At 34.7% G+C, this 21,798-nt stretch overlaps 1 protein-coding gene across 3 annotated transcripts in view; it reads left to right on the top strand.

The window, feature by feature from the left end:
• Positions 1-21,798, top strand: part of LOC111635179 (myotubularin-related protein 3-like) — a 103,132-nt gene that overhangs the window by 53,483 nt on the left and 27,851 nt on the right. For all 3 annotated transcript variants that reach the window (XM_023380069.1, XM_023380071.1, XM_023380070.1), the window contains exons 4-5: positions 9,102-9,213; positions 19,543-19,656. In XM_023380069.1, the coding sequence (XP_023235837.1) occupies positions 9,102-9,213; positions 19,543-19,656 (226 nt within the window). The remainder of the gene's footprint in view (positions 1-9,101; positions 9,214-19,542; positions 19,657-21,798) is intronic.

The following is a 21,798-nucleotide window of genomic DNA, read 5'->3' on the forward strand; positions in this document are numbered from 1 at the left end:
AAAAATCTCAAAATTTACGCTGATTCAAATTATCACAGCATTTCATTGATTATTCCCAAACACAAACAAACCAACCAGCAAAAGGTGTCAATTTGTCGTAGTGCTGTACTTTCCTTAATTCTGTTTGTTTGGTGCAATTTTGGAAAGAATATAACATCATGGATGCCATAGACAATATTGACTTTGCTTGGCAAGAATTAACTGATAAATGCATGAACAAAGTGTGGAAGAAGTTATGGCTGAAGGTATCCAAGAATTCTCAATGAGAAGAGCCTATCACAGTATCGATTAGGTTGACAATTTGGTCAACCTAATCGATACTGTAGGACTAGGAGATGTAGAGGAGCAGGATATTGAGGAGTTACTGCAGGTTTCTGTTGAGTTACCAATGATGACCTTCCAGAATTGGCAGAACAAGGAATTTGTGTGCAAATGGAAAATAGTGATTCTGAAAACAAAGAACCCAAAGAATTTCTCTACAGATTTTCTTAGTAAAAGTTTGGTAACAATAACCAAAACTGTTGATCAAACTGTAGTGAATGATCCAGATTTTTGAAAGGAGTGCAAAAGCAAAATGAAACATTTTGGACATGATCTTCTGCTACTGACATTTGCTTAAGGAAAGAAAAAGAAAGCAACAAGTGAAACTACATGATCTCTATGTAATATGTCTCTGTAATCCAACAAATGATAGACAGACTCACAGCAAATTTTCAGTTAGGAACTACAATTTTATTCTCAAAAATGAGGAGGGGTTGGGATGTATTGCGCCAACCTGAAATGCATTTGTCATTTTTGAGAATAAAATTGTAGTTCCTAACTGAAAATTTGCTGAGAGTCCATCTACCATTTGTTGGATTACAGAGATGTATTACATAGAGATCTAATATACAGCAATCCAGTTATATAGTGAAACTACATGACTTTATTGCAAAAACAAGAATTTCAAAGAGCCGGGACCTTCATCTCAAAAAATGGACTTTACATTTCTGTGTGCATATGTTTGTGTGTTATTTAACATATATTATTATGCAAATTAATATAAAAATAAATTTAAATTAAAGTAAAATTTGTTTGTTTTTGGTCGTGCATCACAACATCGTCCTATCTATGCACTGGGAGCTTCCAAACTGCATCTGGAGAATGTGATGTTTGACATTGAAAGGCTCATTTGTGGCGTGAATAATATCCACAAAGAATACTGCAGATGGAAAGCTGCCTTCAAAATTTGTTCCATCAACAACAATGCCCATAATAATGATTTTTGGCATCTTGTGCGAAGAAGCAAGAAATGGCTTGCAGAGGAACACATCATCATCCTGAAAGCTGATAAAAACAAGGCTTTAAATTTTAAATTTAATGAAGTAAGTTTAAAATATGCCATTTACCAAAATATTTAAAAATGCAACTTAGGGAAATTTCCTTGTCAAGCACAAATGTCATGTGGTCACTGACATCACTGCAATGTAAGTATGATCACCAATTCAAAATTGATAACTTGTTTTTATTCTATAGTTAATATTTCTGCAAAATAAGTAGCCTATACTTTGTCAAAACATAAAACAAATATAACCAAAATTTCATTTTCATTGGATAAAAATTGCAGGAACACAGACATGCACCCACACACAACAGATTTTATATTAATAATATGACGTTAGCAAATTGTAATTATGAAAAACCTATTCAGATTTTGAGTTCTTGGTTTTTGTTCTGATATTATTATCAGAATTTTTAAATACGGTTGATTCCATTTAATTGGGCCACCGGTTAATCAGGACAGTTACTTTATTGGGCCAAATTTCAAAGAACGGAACCAAACTAATAAATTAATACATAATTTAATCACTTAATTGGGACAGTTGCAGAAATGGAATTTAGCAATTTTTGATATATTTTAGGGATCTTCCAAAAATATGTAGACCCTACGTACACTAATGTTGTGTAGGCCTTAACGGTTGGCAGAGACAAAGTGATTTTGTCTTTCACTCGGGCAGTTTGGTTTTTCCGGAGGGGGCCAGCATAGTGGGACATGTCACCATATCACACGGGATCCCATCTGAGATGGACCTGAATGCAAGCTACTGACCCTGCTATGGATTAGATGGACGAGCCCCTTAAAAGCAAAGGGATGAAGATTCTCAGACAATTTTTCAAGGTCTCTCAACTGAGTTAAAAGACGGCTAAAGTTCCCTTGGAAGGTATTGTGTGCATAATTACATTTAGAATAGGACAGCAGCCATCCAATTGTTGAGATCAGCATCTGGAGCTGGCAGATTCTATGGACGTTCTTGCTGAAGTGGCCCATCTCCAAGTAATGGAAACTGTGCTCAAAGGAAGACCATAAGGTAACTTTTGGACAAACCCTTTCCTTTCTCCCTTCAAATAGTCAACCCTTGTGTATGTCACTACTAATACTGTATTTGGCAACACTAGCGTGATGCGAATCAGTTATTTATTGTCATGAGTTTGGCAAATTTATATTACAAATATCTTCTGCATTTTGGTTTAATAAAGCATTAAAATAGGTACCTAGTTGTTATTTTTTTTTACCTACTTATTGCATATTTTATTTTAGAATTTATTATTAGTTTGTTTAATTGGGGCAGCCACTTAATTGGGCCAAAATGGATTAGTCCCAACATGTCCCAATTAACCAGAATTGACTGTATTTCAGTAAAAATTACTATTTAACTTCAAATTTTCTTAATTTTTATTTTGTACTAAAGTTGAAGTTCTGAATTATTCAGAAGAAGGAAAAGTTATTTTAGCATACCACAGTCTACTGAATTTATACAATAAGCAAACAAATTTGTTTTTAACTACTTCAACTTTGTTGAAATTGAAGTAGTTAAAAGCAAAATTGTTTGCTTATTGTATAAATTCAGTAGACTATATTTTATACAAATTTGAAACAAAATCTTTGAAATTTGTAAATTTTGATTAAAAGATGAATTTATATTAATTACTAGGACACTGCTTTATTTTATTATAATACAACTTTATTGTATTATAACAGAATTGAAGTGGAAAATTGCATTTTCATAATTAAGAAATTTTTAAAATTAGTGTTAGTACATATAAATTATGCTTCATGCCACTGACACATGTTTGACTGTGTGTGTGATCAGAAGAGAATGGTTGCTGGCCACATGAGAAGACAATCCTTACACTTGTTGGCCACAGAGGGGTAATCCCTGTACCTGTTAGGCATGGAAGGAGGAATTCTTATACTTACTGGGTATAGTCAGGTGATCTTTCCATTTGCTCAGCATTGGTTGCTTTGTTCTTGTTTGTATTAGATGTATTCAGTCATATCACGGAGCAAGCATATATTGTCATTTTTTGATTCCACTGTATCTCAAATGAAGTCTTGGACCTTTATCTATATATATAATCGAGACGAGTTAATAATAATAACAATGAAAAATTTTTCTACAGACAAATCAGTACCAAAACAAACACTGATACACAGCATAGTGGCACACCAACAGAAGAAAAACTCACAACTTATTGGTCTTTTCTTTGGTCCAGTGCTGTTACACACAATGCTGGTGCAGGCTGGATCAAGGAGGAGAACAAAAACTTGCATAACATACCAACTATGCCCTGTACTGAAATAAATGTACATGACATCCGCTACGCCGTTAACAGAACACACAAGTGGAAGACACCTGGTGTAGACAACATTCACAATTTCTGGTACAAAAAATTTACTTCACTGCACCAGGAACTAGCTAAACATCTAACACACATCATTATAAATCCACAAGACATGCCAAAACTTCTTACTCAGGGCATCACCTACATGGAACCTAAAAATACCACCACCACAGACCCCACACAATACAGACCAATTACATGTCTTCCAACACTCTACAAATTATTGACATCCTGTATCACAAACAAAATATACAAAATGTAGAAGAACATGACATTCTTACAGAACAACAAAGGTTGCCGTAGAAATCACAGGGGATGCAAAGAACAGTTACTCATAGATTCAGTCATTCTATGGCAAGCACACAAACAACACAGAAACATACACATGGCATATATAGACTACAGAAAAGCACTTCACAGTGTTCCACACAGTTGGCTGCTATATATTCTACACATATACAAAATACATCCATCACTCATTGCATTCTTCGAAAACACTATGCAGCACTGGAGAACAACACTGCATCTCAGGGTTAGTAACACTTCCATACAAACAAACGAAATATTCATTAGGCGAGGAATTTTTCAAGGAGATTCCTTGAGTCCTCTCTGGTTCTGCCTACCCTGAACCCATTATCCAACATTTTAACAACACGCAATATGGCTACAATATCAGACATGAAAAAAACAACACAGTTTACGCTGTCACATCTCATGTACATGGACAACATAAAACTTTATGCATCCACACAAAAACAACTTCAGCAACTCCTACAAATCACACACTCATACACCAAGGACATACAAATGGAGTTTGGCCTAGACAAATGCAAAACACTTCACATAGAAAAATGAGTCCTGAAGAAAGATTTTGCACTTGGAAATGGAGACAATATTGAATCCATGGAAGAGGGCGAGTTCTACAAGTATTTAGGATTCCAACAGGCCAAACTAACAGAACATACACAAATAAAGCAACGATTAATTAATGAATACCAAAGTAGGTTAAACGCTATACTTAGAACACAGTTAAATGCAAAACACACAGTTAAAGCAATAAACACATATGTCATCCCAGTACTCACATACTCTCTTGGAGTTATACATTGGACTCACACAGATCTTGAGCAACTCCAAAGGATTTAGGGTGATGTTGTTTATGCTTACTAAGCATAAACAACATCACCCTAAATCTGCCACAGAAAGATTAATTCTTCCAAGGAAAGATGGCGGACGTGGCCTGATTGACATAGTTAACCTTCACTACAAACAAATTCAGCCACTGCGAGAGTTTTTCTACAGGAAACAAGAAACATCACAATTACATAAAGCAGTAAGTTTAGCAGACTCAAATAACACACCATTAAACTACACTCACATCATACAGACTTGACACAACATAGAAAGCATAGACAACATTAAGCAATCGTGACTCAAAAGGCACCCCATGGCAGGCATCCTTATGACCTGGCCCAGGATTTTGTTGGCAAAACTGCATCAAACAGCTGGTTAGATTGGGGATGCCTCTTTGGGGAGACGGAAGGATTCATGATTGCCATACAGGATCAGGTCATCTATATATATAAAAATGAATGTATGTGTGTCTGTGTGTGTGTGTGTCCTTCATGCATTACCACACCGTTTATCCGATTGCCGTGAAACTTTGGGAAGTTGTTTAATATACTCCGGGGAAGGTTTGTGGCATAGTATGATTGCCATGAAACTTTGGAAAGTTTTTTTAATTTTTTAATACACTCCTGCAAAGTACATTTATCTTACGATAGATGGCGCGCGTTTACACGAGCATTCGCGCACAGTGTGTTTGATCGATTTCAAATTGTGAAGACCATTTCCTCCCCTTCAAAAAATATCTCTATATATGCATTTGTGAACTGTTATTTACGATATTTGTAATAACTTTTGTTTAATCACTTTATTTCAACTTTTTTTTAAATTACTTATTCGCTCGAACTTCGTTAAAACCTTAACCGTACCCCTAACAACAACCGAAGTTGTAGGAGGAAATTCGCGTATTTTACCGATCTAGGTATCCCCTTTTCCAAATTTTAATATCGACTCGAAATAATAATGTAATAATAATAAGTTTTAATAAAAATTATAAAATGTAAGTTGAATTTTGTCATAAAGAGTTTGCTTAAATTTCCTTTCTTCTGAGATCGCAGCATTGCGCGACGGGTAAGCTAGTAAATACTAAAAACTACAGAAAACACATACTCAAAGATACAACACTCACAAATGACACATGCAGAAAATGTCACGTCATGCCAGAAACTATACAACACATCATTTCTGGTTGCAAGCTCTTGACACAGACAGATTACTTACATAGACACAATCAAGTAGCAAATATAATACATCAAAAGCTTGCAAAGAAAAACAAATTGGTAGACATCCAGGAACCATACTACAAGTATATACCACAAACAGTATTGGAAAACAACACACACAAAATGTACTACAACAGAGCCATAATCACAGATAAAACAATTCACCACGACAGACCAGACATCACCCTCATTGACAAACACAATAAAATCACATACATTATAGACATAGCCATTGCAAACACTCACAATATACAAAACACATGCACTGAAAAAAATTAGCAAGTACACAGAATTCGCCCAGGAAATAAGGCATCTGTGGAGGATGGATAGGGTGCTTATTGTACCTGTCATTCTCTCCTGTACAGGTGTGATACCACACACACTACACAAAAGCCTGGGAACATTACAACTGAATAGAATTACATACATCACATTACAGAAGGCCACTATATTGAATACATGCCATATTGTTAGGAAATTCCTGAATACAGACACGCACACTGCCACACTTATTTAATTTTAGTTTTGTTTTGGTTGCTATGCCTTGACTCTGGTCCGGCATAGTACACAGCCACCAGTGTCAACCGAGTATAACCTACTGAACCCAACATAATAATAATAATCATCAGCACAGAGCCCAAACAGTTAGGAGTTGAAAGTTGAAATTTGGTACACAGTTAGGGTATGTCACGAGAACGCACACTAAGAAGGGATTTTTCGAAATACCTCCCCACAGGGGAGAGGGACAGGATTAAGGCTTAACACTTCCATCAACAATGAAAGTGTCAAGTAACAATGGAAGTGTCAACAATGGAATTGTTAAGAGAAAGTGACATGCAAGACACAGATGCAGTTTTTTTCATTTTTGTGGGAAATCGAACATATTTTTAGACCCATCTAAAAATTCTCTAATTGGTCCAGAAACAGAGGGACCCAATTCTTGCATTCTGTAAAAATGGGTAAAGTTGACTATAATGTAATAATCTTAATCTTTTCTATCATTACTTTTGCTCGAGCAATGCTGGGCCTACCTGCTAGTATATTTATAAAGGTCCAAGACATATATATACTACACATACATATTTGGGTTTTGCATTGCAATTAATAGAAAATGGCAAAATTTTTATCAAAATCAGCCCTTCAAATTTTGAGAATGAACACAATTCTTTAATCCACATAGAAATGGCTTTGCTAATGTTTTGCCTCAAAAATGTATTCTCATGCACAGTGTTTTAAAATGTATGTTCTAAAAATTTTGGTTAATTTTGAAGTTCGTGATTTTTTTTTTGATCAAATGCATTGATTTAAATTTAAAAATATCAACTGTAAAATAGCAATATGGATAATATATTACGAGTAGTTTCAATATGAAAGTTTCAGTTCTTATAATATATTTAGTTTGTAAAAGTATCCATTGAAATATTTATTGAATACAAATCATTTATTGTATTTATTCAGACACTTGGCAAATCTCATCATTAAATTTTATTCAGTTGATACGTGTTCATCGTATTTGTACACGTTTCAGGTATTCCTTGCCCCTCTTCAGCCAACTTTTAGATTACAGATTACTGAAAGTTAAAACCATAAAATTCTTTGTAAATTTAACTTGTTATCCATTAAATTACATGGTTCAAACCTTACAAACCTTTAAATTAAGGTTCAAACTTTACAAATATTAAAAATGTTTGTAAGATTTGAACTTTACAAACATTTGTAATTTAACATGTACGCTCGAAACGTGTACAAATACAACGAACCCATATCAATTGAATAAAATGATGAGATTTGCCAAGTGTCTGAATAAATACAGTAAATGGTTTGTGTTCAAATTACTAAAAATTACTGGCATGGTTTCAAAAATACCAGTATATTTATTGAAATCATGTAATTGTGATAAATTATACAAAAATAGAAGGAAAGCTTATATTGTATGTATGAAAAATAATAACAAGTCATTTTTAATGTGTTTTGTTTTTTTTAAATCTAGCATCAGTTTCCTTATTTGATTTCAAATTTATATAAACTCATTTTCAGGAGAAAAAGGAATTTTGATCCTTGGAGATGTGGATTACAAAATTTTTATATATTGAATATCTGTTATATACATGATGTTTTTAATTATTATTATAATTGTTCACTTTTTTTCACTTATTACATTTTAATTTAAATGAACAAACTTGGCATTTAAATTTTCTTTAATTTTAAACTTATACACTTTAATTAAACAAGTATCACAAAACCCAATAAATTTGTAAAGCCAAACAAGACAAAAAGAATTGGTCTGGAGCAGAACTCGAACATACAACTCCTGCTTACGATGCAGATGTGTTGCCAGTTATGCTTCCCAAGTCTCCAGTTTGATCTTGATAACCAAGAATGGTTATCATATTTAAATATGATAACCATTCTTGGTTACTTATGGTGCTGACTGGGGTGTCCTTCACTGCCTTTGTCCTATAATTTAGAATATTCTAAGTTATTTAATAAATGTTAATTTAATTACAGTTATTAAATTTAATAAGAGTTTGCTCCCTCTAGTGACAAAGTATTTGGTAATTAATTAAATATAATCACGGAAAAGTAATCCTGTGGTTATTTGGCTTTACATTCTTTAATGAAACATAAGTTGAAATTTTTTATTTTGAATTAACAATTATGTAATATATTACATAATTATTCTGTCTATAACAAAAGATGAACATGCTTAGTAGAGGTTTTAAATTACTTTTGATTCCAAATTAGGCTTAGAAAATTTTATTATATTTTTATTAATGTATATTATTGATTTGATTTGACTTAGACTATTGTTTCAAAGCCATTTATTATTGTCTTTTGGATAATCTATAAGCTAATGACAGACAATATAATTATAGGAAGTAAGAACAAGTATAATTTGAAATCTTTAATGATAGATAAATTGTACTATTCTTATTGTTAATTAGTGTTATTACTATTAATTATTATAATCAATAATTAAGAGATTAAGACTAACTGTATTTGAATATATATATTTAAAATACTGTATTAATTTATTACCTCAATATTAATTAAATTGAATTTTATTAAAATTTACATTTGTTTTTGTAGGCAATCAAAAAAATGATGAAACAGAAAGTTGGTGTATTGAAGCAGAGGCAGAAAGAATGAGGTTCGATTTAAAATGTGTTTGGAGAATTACACTTATAAATAAAAATTATGCGTAAGTGGATTTATTTTACTTAGTTTTGAGTAAAGAGAATTATTTATAGCATATTACTTAACTGATTTCAGAGTAATATTTAACACATTACTCTCATGCACACATTCACTCAACATTTTGTATACATTAGATTGAACATACAATACTAAATCATGCTCATTCTGCTTCATTTTAATAGCTGTAATGAATTATTATATTCAGGAAATTTTTTCTTGTTTTCTATTGATACATATGATGAATCCAAAAACTTAACTGACATAATTATAGAAATGTTTTTTGTTGAATGATAGCATTCTTCATTTAGCAATCATGTTAGTCTAAGTTATTAAATTATTAATATTATTATTACTATTATTTTTTTGTGAATGAGAGAGAGAGGTGTGAAAAATTTCATTTTTTCCTGGATAGAATGGTGACCAATGTTTTGATAATTATTTTTTATATTATTGATGGATATTCAAATGTGGATACTAATGAAGAGAATGATATAAATGAATTTTTTTCAAATTGATAAAACCAAGTAGTGAATATGCTAAGAATATTAGGGATTTCATTACCAATAAATGGCTTTACCTGTAATTAGATTTTTAAAAAAACTGCATCAGTATATCAGCAATACTGATAATTTGATATTTTTTATTGGAAAATTTGTTAACCTGATAAAATAGACATAAATATTTGGCTTCAAAAGATAACTACTGAATTTACTCGCATATAGGACATAGTGTGACTTTAAAGATCAAAATAAAGAAAATTAGATTTATTAATACAATTATAATTTTATTTCGTTTAATTAATCACAAGTAAAATATTAAATGTACGTAAATGCACACATTGTCCTGCAAAAATTACTGGCATTTTAAACTTTAAGGAAAAAACTTGTAAAATTGACAACATAATTTGTTCATGTAAAGCTGGACTTTTTTTGCCAATTCTTAACAGTCGAATCCACTCTCTGCCAATCACACTTAGAATTTCTTTGAATTCTGATTTCTGAATAATCATCTGTTTTCACATGGGAATGGATTAAAACTTATATCGTACTCCCGTATGATTTTGGAATTTCAATCTGGAATTCAATTCAAAAGCTTTGCTTTTCCTATTGCTATTCATCTTTACTCCTGACAATATACAAGAACGTTTCAAACAATCCAGATAAAATACTTATATTTTTAAATACAAGAGGGTAAGCATCCAGTACAAAATGCAAATACACGGTTTACAAAAATTATTTGCAAAAATGCAAAGTCTAGCTTATGCATATAGGACGACCTAGGAATTTGAAGCTGTGATAAATGAATAAAAACCTCATCTTATATGCGAGTAAATACGGTATATTTGTGTACACTTTCACATATTTATATTATATATAAAATACAAAAGCATCAAAAATTTTTTATTTAAACTGAAAAAATAATTTATACCATTCATCTTTTAAATTATTTGCAGTTCTTTAAAGTTTTTGAAGCATCATATTACAGCACCCCATTGGACAGTTTGACAATTTCTTTCTAAACTCATAACACCTAGAGTGCAATAATATTAGTTGACAAAATTGAATATATTTATTTGAATGTTAACACTTACACTTTTACTCATGGCAAATGAAAAATTGCAGCATGCTTTATTTATTTGTTTTTTTGAGCAACAAAATTTTTGCTTTTCAAAATAGAAGGGAATTCAATTGATGATAGAGCACTAAAAATCATTGAGTTGACGACTAAACAATCATTACGTAAAACAGTATGCTAATTTTTGCGAAAGTTTACCATTTTACCAGTAATAAAAAAAAGTCAGTAAATTTGCAATTCCTAAGGAATTTAATCAGAAATTGAAAATGATGACAAAATACAAATAGAATGAATGTTATGTATTGGGTTGAGTCATAAATAAGTTCAGTTTACCAGTAGGTGTAAAAAACTCAAATACTTGCAAGATGGTGTGTCCCTTGAACTGAGTTTTATTAGTCATTAGTCCTTAAATGCAAATTTTAACATTAAAGTGTTAATAATGTAATAAAATATTGTTTTTTGAATTCATTTAAAATGAAATATTTGAAAGTGCACATTTGCCATGTCTTGTGGGAGTTTAAACTCTGTAATAATGTTACAGAAATGGCAAAAAGCATTTGCAATGTTTATGGCAGTGGAGTAATTTCAGATAGAGCAGTTCAAAAGTGGTTTACAAAATTCCATTCTGGGGATTTGTTCTTAAAAGATTAATAAAGACCTGGTTGCTTTACAGACTTTGATAATGATGTTTTTAAGGTCATGATTGAGCAGAACCCATGACAAACAACGAGGGAGTTAGCGGAGAAGCTGCATGCATTCCATCAACCATCAGCCATCACCTCCAAAAACTAGGAAAAGTGAACAAGCTGAGAGTTTGGATTCTGCCTAACCTCAGTGAACAGAATAAGGCTGACAGAAAGTCAATAGCTATGTGACCGCTGGGTCGGCACCTCTTTGGCGCCCTGTCAGGAGGGCTGAATCTGACACCACCGAGTCTCTGGGGGACTCGGAAATCGTGACGTTACGTCTAAAGATTCGCGAGCGGTAGCGTGTGAGCGCTTGGATTCGGAGTAGAGGTGAAGAGAGAGACGCGGAAGTAACTTACTCGGACTCCATAGTAACAAATAATTAACGATTTTAATTAAGTCGAACTAAATACTATACAGAGATACTAAATACTATCGGCATATTATTGTCCTTAACTATACTAGGCCGCGGAGAGAGAGAGTTTACAACCGAATCGCGGGTTGATAAATACCTTGTCGATGGACAGTTCTTTGAATCTTGAATGGACAGTTCTTTGATGGACAGTTCTTTGAATCTTGTCGTTGAATCTTGAATCAGAATCTTGTCCGTTCACTGGGGTGGAGGCACGGAGGAGTGTAGAGGCTTAATCCAGCACGAATGTTTTTCTCGGGTTTAATCCTGGTCGCGGTTTTAATTCGGTGTTACGGTTTTAATCCTGGGGCACGGTTTTAATGGTTTGGAGGACGACTTGGTTGGGCGGGCTTGAATGACGACTTCTGTAGAGGGACTTCGGATGACGACTGACCTCGGGATCGTTTTCTTTTCTCTTTTTTTTTCCTCTTGGGTTTTTTCCATGAGGTCAGGTGATGGCCTTTAACGGTCGCACGTCCAATATGGATTCTCCATCAAAAGTTCCTGGTGACACATCCCTGACTAACTTGATTCGACTCAACAAGGAACAAACTCCGTGGGAAATAAATTTTATGGCTTTTAGCCTAACTCGATAAAACGTTCGAATTTAACCGATTATATTTTCCAAATTAAAATTTAAAATAACACTTTATTGTGGGTCTGTTCGTCCCTCACATTACCCCGGCCTTTCCAAAATCGGGCTTGTTCTGAGTGAGCAAGATCGATTTTAATGAGCTGAAGTTTCAATGGAAGGTAGAGGATGTAGGGTGTTTCCTGGAGGTTCTTGTGATTTTCGATGAAATTTGATTTGACAATGATAAAGACCCGTTTTGTGAACACATAATATTTAAAAGTCTCTCTCTCTGAGTGCATAATACTAACATGAATTATTTCCGACATTGATATGATTATCATTGATATGATTAATTATTTCCGACAATATATTTTTTCGCGTTATACAGAGGGTTAATGGATTTATAATCTACTCTCTCTCTCTCTTGTAAATTTTGTCTGTTGTCTTAATTAACTCTGTCTTGTTACTTTTGATTGACCGCTATTTCCTTCCTTTGGCGGACTAGCCTTTCGTTTGGGAATTCGACTTCGTCTAGGGGTCGGGAGAATCCAGGGACGTTCTTCCACTGGTCCCCGGCTGCGTAATGCATAAGAATGAGAGGAAGTAGGTTCTCTTGGTTCTTCTCTAGGGGTAGATTCTATTATTCTTTCTTCACTTTCGGAATCGTCTTCCTCTGATTCTAAGTCCGTTTCTGGTTGTGGTTGAATTTCAGTGAGGATAAATTCGTCCCATGGGTCTACACTTAGGGAAGGTTGGCGGGATAATACCTTAGGTTGTGTAGATGTTGGTGTAGGAAATCGGTCTAAACTTTCGGACCTTTCGAATTCTTGTCTAGCAGTGCAATGTTTCAATCTATTAGCATGAACTTGGAGTTGTTTCTTCGTTTGAATATTTTCAATAAGGAACGTGACAGGACTTAATTTGGATATGATACGAAATGGGCCGGACCATCGGGGTGCTAATTTCCTTTTTAACCCTTGAGGTAGGACAACTTCATTAAGGAAGACTCGATCGCCTACCTGATATGTAGGAATTTTATGAGTTCGGCGATGTATTTTTTGACGTTCTCTGGCTGCTGCTTCGGCATATTCTTGTGCTAATTGATGGGCACTGGCCATTCGAAGGTGGAGTTCCGATGCGAAGTTATCTTCTACATCGTATTTAGTTCTGGTCGGACGGGTGATAAGGTCAAAGGGGTAAATTGGATCTCGTCCATACAACAGAAAGAATGGACTGTCATTCGTAGAAGCGTGGACGGTAGTGTTATATGCAAATAAGGCGTAGGGAATCCATTCATCCCAGTCCTTTTGGTCTTTGGCTACATAGTGTGAGATAATATCAACAAGGGTCTTATTGAATCTTTCAACTATCCCATTGCATGCAGGGTGATAAGCGGTTGTAAGAAGTCGCTTAATATGAAGCAATTCGCATACTTCCTTGAACATCTTGGAGATTAAATTTGGGGCTCGATCTGTAAGAAGTTGTACAGGAGTTGAATGGCGTAAAACAATGTTGGTAACGAAGGCTTTGGCGATAGTTTTGCTATGAATATCGGGTAAAGGTATTGCTTCTGCATATCGGCTGAAATGGTCCACAAAAACTAGGATGTATTTGTTTCCGTTGGTTGTAATAGGCAAAGGACCGATAATGTCCATAGCCGTCCGTTCAAATAAATGTGTGAGGGGAGAGAATAACTGTAGTTCAGCTTCTGTTCGTTTGTCTTTTCGCTTGTGTATAGCACATCGTTGACATTCTTGGCAATGAGTTTTTATGTCTTTGTTCATGGTCTGCCAATAAAATAAAGTCTGGAGTTTTTGTTGCATTCTTCGTGCTCCCAAATGTCCTCCGACAGGAGTATCATGATAAGTATGTAGTATATATGGAATCAATACGGATGGAATGACTAATTGTTCTAGGAAGTCTCCTTGATTGCTAGGTTGTAAATGATAAAGAGCTCCTTCCTCATCTAGGAAGAATTGGTTCTTAAGATTTGGATCTTGTGCGGTTTCATCTTCTAGTTGCTGAATTATAGGATTCCATTTTGGATCTCGTCTCTGTAAATCTCGGATTTGGGCTTTGGAGTATATTGGGTCAAGGTCGTCTTCAGTCTCTACGATTTGTCTGATAGGAATGCGACTTAAAGCATCGGCGTTTCTATGACATTCTCCCGCTTTATGCCTTACTTCGAACTCAAATTCTTGCAAAAATATAATCCAACGAGCTATTCGTGAGTTTGTGCTAGAGTCTTTATTGCTCATAAGCCATTTCAATGGTCTGTGGTCAGTGAGAATAATGAATTTCCTGCCGTATAAATAAGGTTTGAAATATTTGGTAGCCCAAACAACCGCTAGACATTCCTTCTCAGTAGTACTATAATTTTTCTCGGATTTCCGCAATATGCGACTGGCATAAGCGATTGGCATTTCTCCTCGTTCATCTTCTTGTGATAATACTGCTCCTATAGCCTCGTTAGAAGCATCTGTAGCCAGTATAAAAGGTTTGGTAAAATCAGGAGATTTTAACAGTGGGGCGGATGTAATGATTTCTTTTAATCTCTCGAAACTCCGCTCTTGCTCTTCTCCCCATTGGAATTGAGCGTCATTCTTTAAGAGATCGGTCAGTGGCTTTGCGATATCTGCATAAGATTTTATGTGGCGCCGGTAATATCCAGTTAAACCTAGGAACGACTTTATATCATGTTTGTTAGTAGGTTTAGGAAAAGTCAATACGCAATTGATTTTGTCGGGATCCGGTCTTATCCCTTCATCAGAAACGTTGTGGCCCAAGAATTTAATTTGTCGCTGCAAGAAATGACATTTCTTTGGTTTTAGTTTTAAGCCAGCGGCAGCAAGGCGTTGGAAAATTTGTTCTAATCGGGAAAGATGAGTTTGGAAGTCGGAACTAAAAGTCAAGATGTCGTCCATATAGACGAGGCAAGTTTTCCCTTTTAATCCATGAAGGATGAAGTCTGCCGCCCTTTGCCAGGATGCAGGGCTCCCGCAAAGACCCATTGGCATCCGATTCCACTGGTAATGACCGTCTGGGCTTGAAAAAGCGGACTTTTCTTTATCTCTCAGGGCTAATTGCCAGAACCCCGAAAGGGTGTCCATGGTCGAAAAGTATTTTGCTTTTCCCATCAAACTGAGGGCTTCCTGGACTAAAGGTAATGGATATGGGTCCGTTTTTGTAACTTTATTGAGCTTGCGATAATCTATGACAAGGCGCCATAGCCCCGGCTCCTTTTTCTTGACTAATAATGCAGGTGCTGACCAGGGGGATTTTGAGTGCGATATTATTCCATGATCTAATAACTCATCAATGATTTCATTCATTTTTTCTCTTTGAGCGTAGGGTATTCGATATGGAGGTTGGTATATGGGTGAAGCATCTCCGGTATTGATTTCGTGTTCCACGACTTGACAATATCCCAAATCATAATCGTGAGTGGCAAAGACATGTCGATATTTGTACAAGAGGTCTAATAAAGGCTGTTTTTTCCCTTTTCCAATATGGGACAAATTGAATAATTGGCTGAATTTTTCTCTGGTAAGATCAGGAGTAGAGGATTTATTGATAGAGCAGGGCTTTATGGGAGATTTGTCTTCTACTGCTCTTAAAAAGGTTCCTACACATTCGCCTTTCGCTATTTTCCTAGGTTGGGTGGAAAGGTTAGATATACGGACTGGTACTTGTCCTCCCTTCAAAGTTTTTGCTAGAATATCTGTTCCTATGACCCCCTCCTGGCTAATAATACTGGATTCGATAACTCCGATTTTGCCTTTTTGTCTTAATCCCGATATATTGGCCATCGTAATTATTTCGGATCTGGGGGGAAGATTGCAATCTGCCGATAGGAGTACATCTCGAGTTTGTTCAGGATTAGAATTTTTTCTTTGGCTATGGGTGACTTTGGTTGTTGCTCGATTAAGAATCGAGTAACCTTTAGACTGGCTCTGTGTGCCTTTACAAGGTCGGTTTTTCTCTTCTGGCTTTAAAATATTTGATTTGTGAGCATCAGAGTTTTTTCGAAATGGAATTTCCTCTCCCCTTGGGAGGGTTAATGTTTCTCTTGCTAGATTAATCGTCAACTGTTGAGTTTTTATAATATCTCTTCCTAAAAGTCCATCAAAAGGATGTGTAATCTGATCATCCACGACATAACATGAATGAGAAAATTGCAAAGAGCCCATATCAAAATGAACCTTGATGGTCCCATAGGTAGTTATTCCGTGGCCCGTAACACTTTGGAACAAAATCTCTCCCTTTTTCCAATTAAGTTCTACGCCAGCCACCTCGTGAACCAATGATCGGGATAGAAGCGTGACTTTAGACCCTGTATCTATAGCCAGTCGAGCCGTATATCCGTCGATTTTACATAATAAACTTGGTTCCGAATCCCGGCCTAGTGCTCGGATTCCTTCTTTACCTCTAGACATCATAGGCATTCCCCTTCGGGAGCTATATGAGTTTCTCGGTGTCGGCGATCGAAACTCTCGATATAATCTATGATAACTCGCTTGGGAAGATCGAAAGGGTCGAGCCGATTTATGATATGGCATTCTGCGTTCCCACCAATTTACTTTATTAATTCTGCCGTAGGTCTGATTCCTAGGTGGCTGGGAATTTGTTCGAACTCTTTCGCTTCTCTGTCCCCTTGCTACATTCCGGGTCCCATCTCGGGGGGCATATGCAGCATCTCTATTTTCACTTCTATTTCGATCCCAGTTAGGATATCGGGTCCCTCTCGAGTCGTCGTCCCGTCGTCCTCGGGATTGATATTGAGATCGGTCGCCATAAGCTCTGGGGCGCCAAGATATGGGATTTCTGCGTGAAGGGTTTCCCTGACTTCTTTCCTGAGTTCCTAATCGTCTCAATTGCTCCTGAATTTCTGCTAAAGTTTCCTCTAATTGCTTATGAGGGGTTCCGCTAGGATCCTTTTTTGGTTCGATAGGATTGTTTATGTTCCTGACTATCGCTCGTGATTTCGCCGTTAATTGTTCAATAGTTTCCTCGCTGATGGCTGCCTGCACCGCCTTATCGAATGTCTCCGGATCTCGCGACATCACTTGTCTTTTTATGCGCTCATTTAGGCCGCTGAGGAATTGCACCAGCAATCTTTCGTCCCTCTCTTTTTGTTGACATCTTTTGATAACTTCCCTTTCCTGCGCATCCCCGCTAGTTTGTTCTACCATCGTATCCCTTACCAGGGTTTGTAATCGCACGGCATAGGTTTGTACATCTTCGTCTCGCCCTTGGATACAGGCATGGAACTTTTGTAAACGTAAAGAAATTGGCTCTCTATCAAATCGCTTAATCATGAGTTTCTTGAACTCCTCATACGTCACCACCTCCTGCATCTTTGCATCCTTCCATGCATCCCTCACAGCTACTATCTTGTTTTTATGGCTTAAAGTAAAACGTTTTTTGGCTAAAATTGTTGGGGCAATGAAAAATGGATCACATTTTCCAATGAATAATCATCTTTGTCAACAATGGATTGACAAAGATGATTAGCCTCAACTGGACCCAAGCCCAGTGTGGACAGAAGAAAAATTTTGTTATGAGTGGTATGGTGGGATCATCAAGGAATTATCCTTTTTGAGTTGTTGCCATCCAAAGAAACTGTTACTGTAAATGTATACATTCAACTGTTAGAGCAGCTTCAGCTAAAACTTCAAGAAAAGAGTCCTGCACTTGTTAACAGAAAAAAATCACATTATTGCATGACAATGCAAGGCTGCACACAGCAAAGATTACACAAGAAAAAATTTTAGAGTTTGGCTGATCTGTTTTGCCTCATCCACCATATTCACTGGACTGGGCACCAACAGATTTTCATTTTTTCCATGCACTGTGGATTGCTTTACAAGGGCGGCACTTCCAAAATGATGACGGGTTCAGAAGTTTGTCCAGGAATTTTTTGATTCAAAACTACCAGAATTTTAGAGGAATTGACAGAATGCCCAAAAAATGGCAAGAAGTCATCAGTAATGACTGTGAATATGTATTAGATTAAAGTCTATTGTTGTACATTTTATTGGCAAATAAATTCGTTTAGAGCAGTGTTCTCTAAAGTGGGGTATGCAAAGTGATACTTGGGGCTATGTCAAGTTTTCCTTCAAAATACTGTATGTGTGTCCTGTCCACAGTCTGTCTAATTTCACAGTCATTCATCCTCCCAAAGAAGTAGGCTCACAATCACTTGCGATCAAATATGGAAAAAATTCAAATTGCGGATAGCATGAAATTTAGCAGGAATTATGTATGTATTGTGGAAATTTAACAAATTTTATATTATACAGGGTACAACTTATAATTATTTTCGTCTTAGGGGTACATAATCAAAGTTTGGAGATCACTGGTTTAGAGAACCCACTTATTTATGACTCACCCCAATATAATGCATTTTTCATAGTGAATGTAATGATTGTAGGTTTTTATAGTGTTACAAATTATAAATTTACTCCAAAATAATTACAATTCCATAAATGATAACCTATAATACAAGTACAGGTTCAATTATGCTACTCATATTTTACTTACAATAGTCATTTACTACTAGAGATCAGTTGGCTGTTCAAGAATTGTGTGTATGTGTACCCGCAATTATTTAAAAGTAATTTTTTATTATTACTTTCTACTTGACATATTGAATGACTAGATTACTAAATTTTTAATATACTTTTTGACTGAAAATGTTATTTTGATATATTTTAATTATTTTTAAGTTATAACAATAATACAAGAACACATTCAAGGCTTTTCTCTTCAGGTCTAAAAATGTCAGTTGCAAAACATTTAACGGTTAATTAAAGACAGGAAATAGTTACCCAGAATAACAATTACTGTACTGATCTTGATGATTGAATCTGTCAGATTCAGAGCTTTAGTATCATGTTGTGCAGAGTCATGGCAAATATGTTGAAAGAGTGTTCAAGTGCTGTATTTGATTATATGTAACAAGATTTGAATATACCTTGTGTATATAAATCTATAAATAAAAATTAACAAAATTATTTATATTTGTGATTCAAATTTATACATTTGTGTAATTATGTAATATAATGATGTATAATTTTTTTTAAGATTATGCCCAAGCTATCCTGAATATTTTCTTGTTCCTGCTTCCATACCTGATTCGGACCTGGAATCAGTAGCTAATTTTCGCTATTCACATCGCATTCCAGCAGTTGTTTGGAGGTAAATTGATTACAATTTTAAAGAAAAGTTTAGCAAATTAATAGCATTAATTTTTTCATGTGAAAACTTATTCCACCTTATTATAGGATTGATTTTGTAGAATTTTGTAGAGTACTGAACTGTCCAAAAATGAGAATTCTTATATAATCAAGAACATGACTCATTGTAAGAACAAATTTTAGTATTTTGTTTTCCTAAAAGTTTCATCAGTAGGTTGAAGCAAAATGATATAAATGCAGTTTTTGAAGTATAAGGACTAATTTTAAATTGAAGCCATTTATCATTCTTAAGTTTTAATTTTTAAAGTAAATTATTTACCATTTTTTAAACAGATGTTTTCATTTTTAAACAGTTCAGAAGAGCTTAATAGAAAATAGTACCATTATAATTATTTTACTTGGGATGAAAAATTGAATAAGGGAAATTGATTTATAGGTCATATAAAAAAAAAAAAAACAAAAGTATCTTTGGTCCTGCCGCTGGATTACGTCAGGATTTTTTATCCAAATTTTTCTTTGTGAATTTTAAGTCTTCTTTCGCCTCTTTCCTTTACTTTTGAAAGTTCTTGAACTTCTTATAACAGATGAAGAAGCAATAAATCTTATCATTCATAATTACATCCATTTTAAATAGCTCTTCTATTGTCCCTTTGAAGAGAGTTGTCAAATTCCAATGCTGTCTTTTGCTCTGATCTGGGGTGACTTTAGATGCTGATTTCTGGGATTTTTTTCATATCCAAGGTCCTCCACAACTTGCTTTATCATTTTGTCTTAATATTCAAACTCTCTTACCATCCATCAATAATTTACATTTACTGTTGTAGTCAAGATGCATTCCAGAGATCTTTGTTGGTTTTGGTTTGATATGGCAATTGGACAACCTGATCTTTCTGTTTGGTTCATTACTTTCCTTGAGATGCTTTATTATTTTTTGACTCATGAATGAGGATAACATTTGTTCATGAAAACTTGAATCCTTACTAGGGTACGTTCGTTAAGTCGAACGAGTTAAACGCGTTAGTAACGAATCGTTCGAAAAGTAGTAGTCTCGCTCAGTGCGCATGCTCTGCGGTGATGACGTTTCGAACGAAACTCTAACGAAGTTCACGAAGGAAAGAGTTGGTTTACTTCGTTAAGAAAATGGCGCCCGGCGATATCGATGTTTCTAAATCTACTCGAGTGTTTAAATTGTGAATTAAAAGATGAAATGATTGGAGTAACTGTCCACCCGAAGCAATCTAAGAAAAATATTTCGGATAAGGCTGTATTAGCAACATTTGATTTTAGAAACAGCCATTTAGTTCTAAACGAATCGTTCGAAAAGTCTAACGAAATAAGAATAACGATAACGTCATTCTCGTTTAACTCGTTCGACTTTACGAACATACCCCTAGTTTCAGAAGTAATTAAACTCCATAGACATCACTCCTTTTTCTTCCTAACTTCTTATTCTCTAATGGCTATTTGCTGTCTTTGTTTATATGTAACTTGTTTTATAACACCTTTATTGGACCTCTGCTCTGCAAGGCACTGCAAAGGTTACATAAGCTATTTGTTAGAAATTAACTACATAAATTTACAACACATATTTTCAATTGAAAAGTAAACACAAATATAATACAAATTTAAAGTAGAGTTTCCATTTTATACAATTAATAAACTAAGTAAATTTGTTTCACTTATATATAAAATAATAATCTTTCAAATAATAATGGCCATACAAATTATTTTAAGTCAGATTAAAGTCTGTATCTTTTTAAGATTCCAACCAGATACAGATGGTTCACAACATGAAGATACAAACGGTTCTTCATAAAAAACCAGTGATATGATATTAAACACAAATACACTATAAATTTGACACCGACCTTTATTTATTACTGTATAAAATAATAATAATTTTATATCATGACAGTGTGTTATAATATTCCAAACAATGTTATTTTGATGTTATACTAATATGCTTACAGTTTAATATGCAGAATATGTCACTATTTACAAATTATTTTACAAAATTCTATAGTCCATTCTGTCAGGTTTGTCAGTGGTGAGAAATCAGTTTGTCTTTACTGAGTTGCCAATTGTTCTGAAATAGTTTTTGATGAGCCGCTTGAAGCTCTTGTGAAGGGCCTTGTTATCAATG

The sequence above is a fragment of the Centruroides sculpturatus genome, unplaced genomic scaffold (genome assembly GCF_000671375.1).
Source record: "Centruroides sculpturatus isolate CEXI.00-Female unplaced genomic scaffold, Cexi_2.0 scaffold905, whole genome shotgun sequence".
NCBI lineage: Eukaryota > Metazoa > Arthropoda > Arachnida > Scorpiones > Buthidae > Centruroides > Centruroides sculpturatus.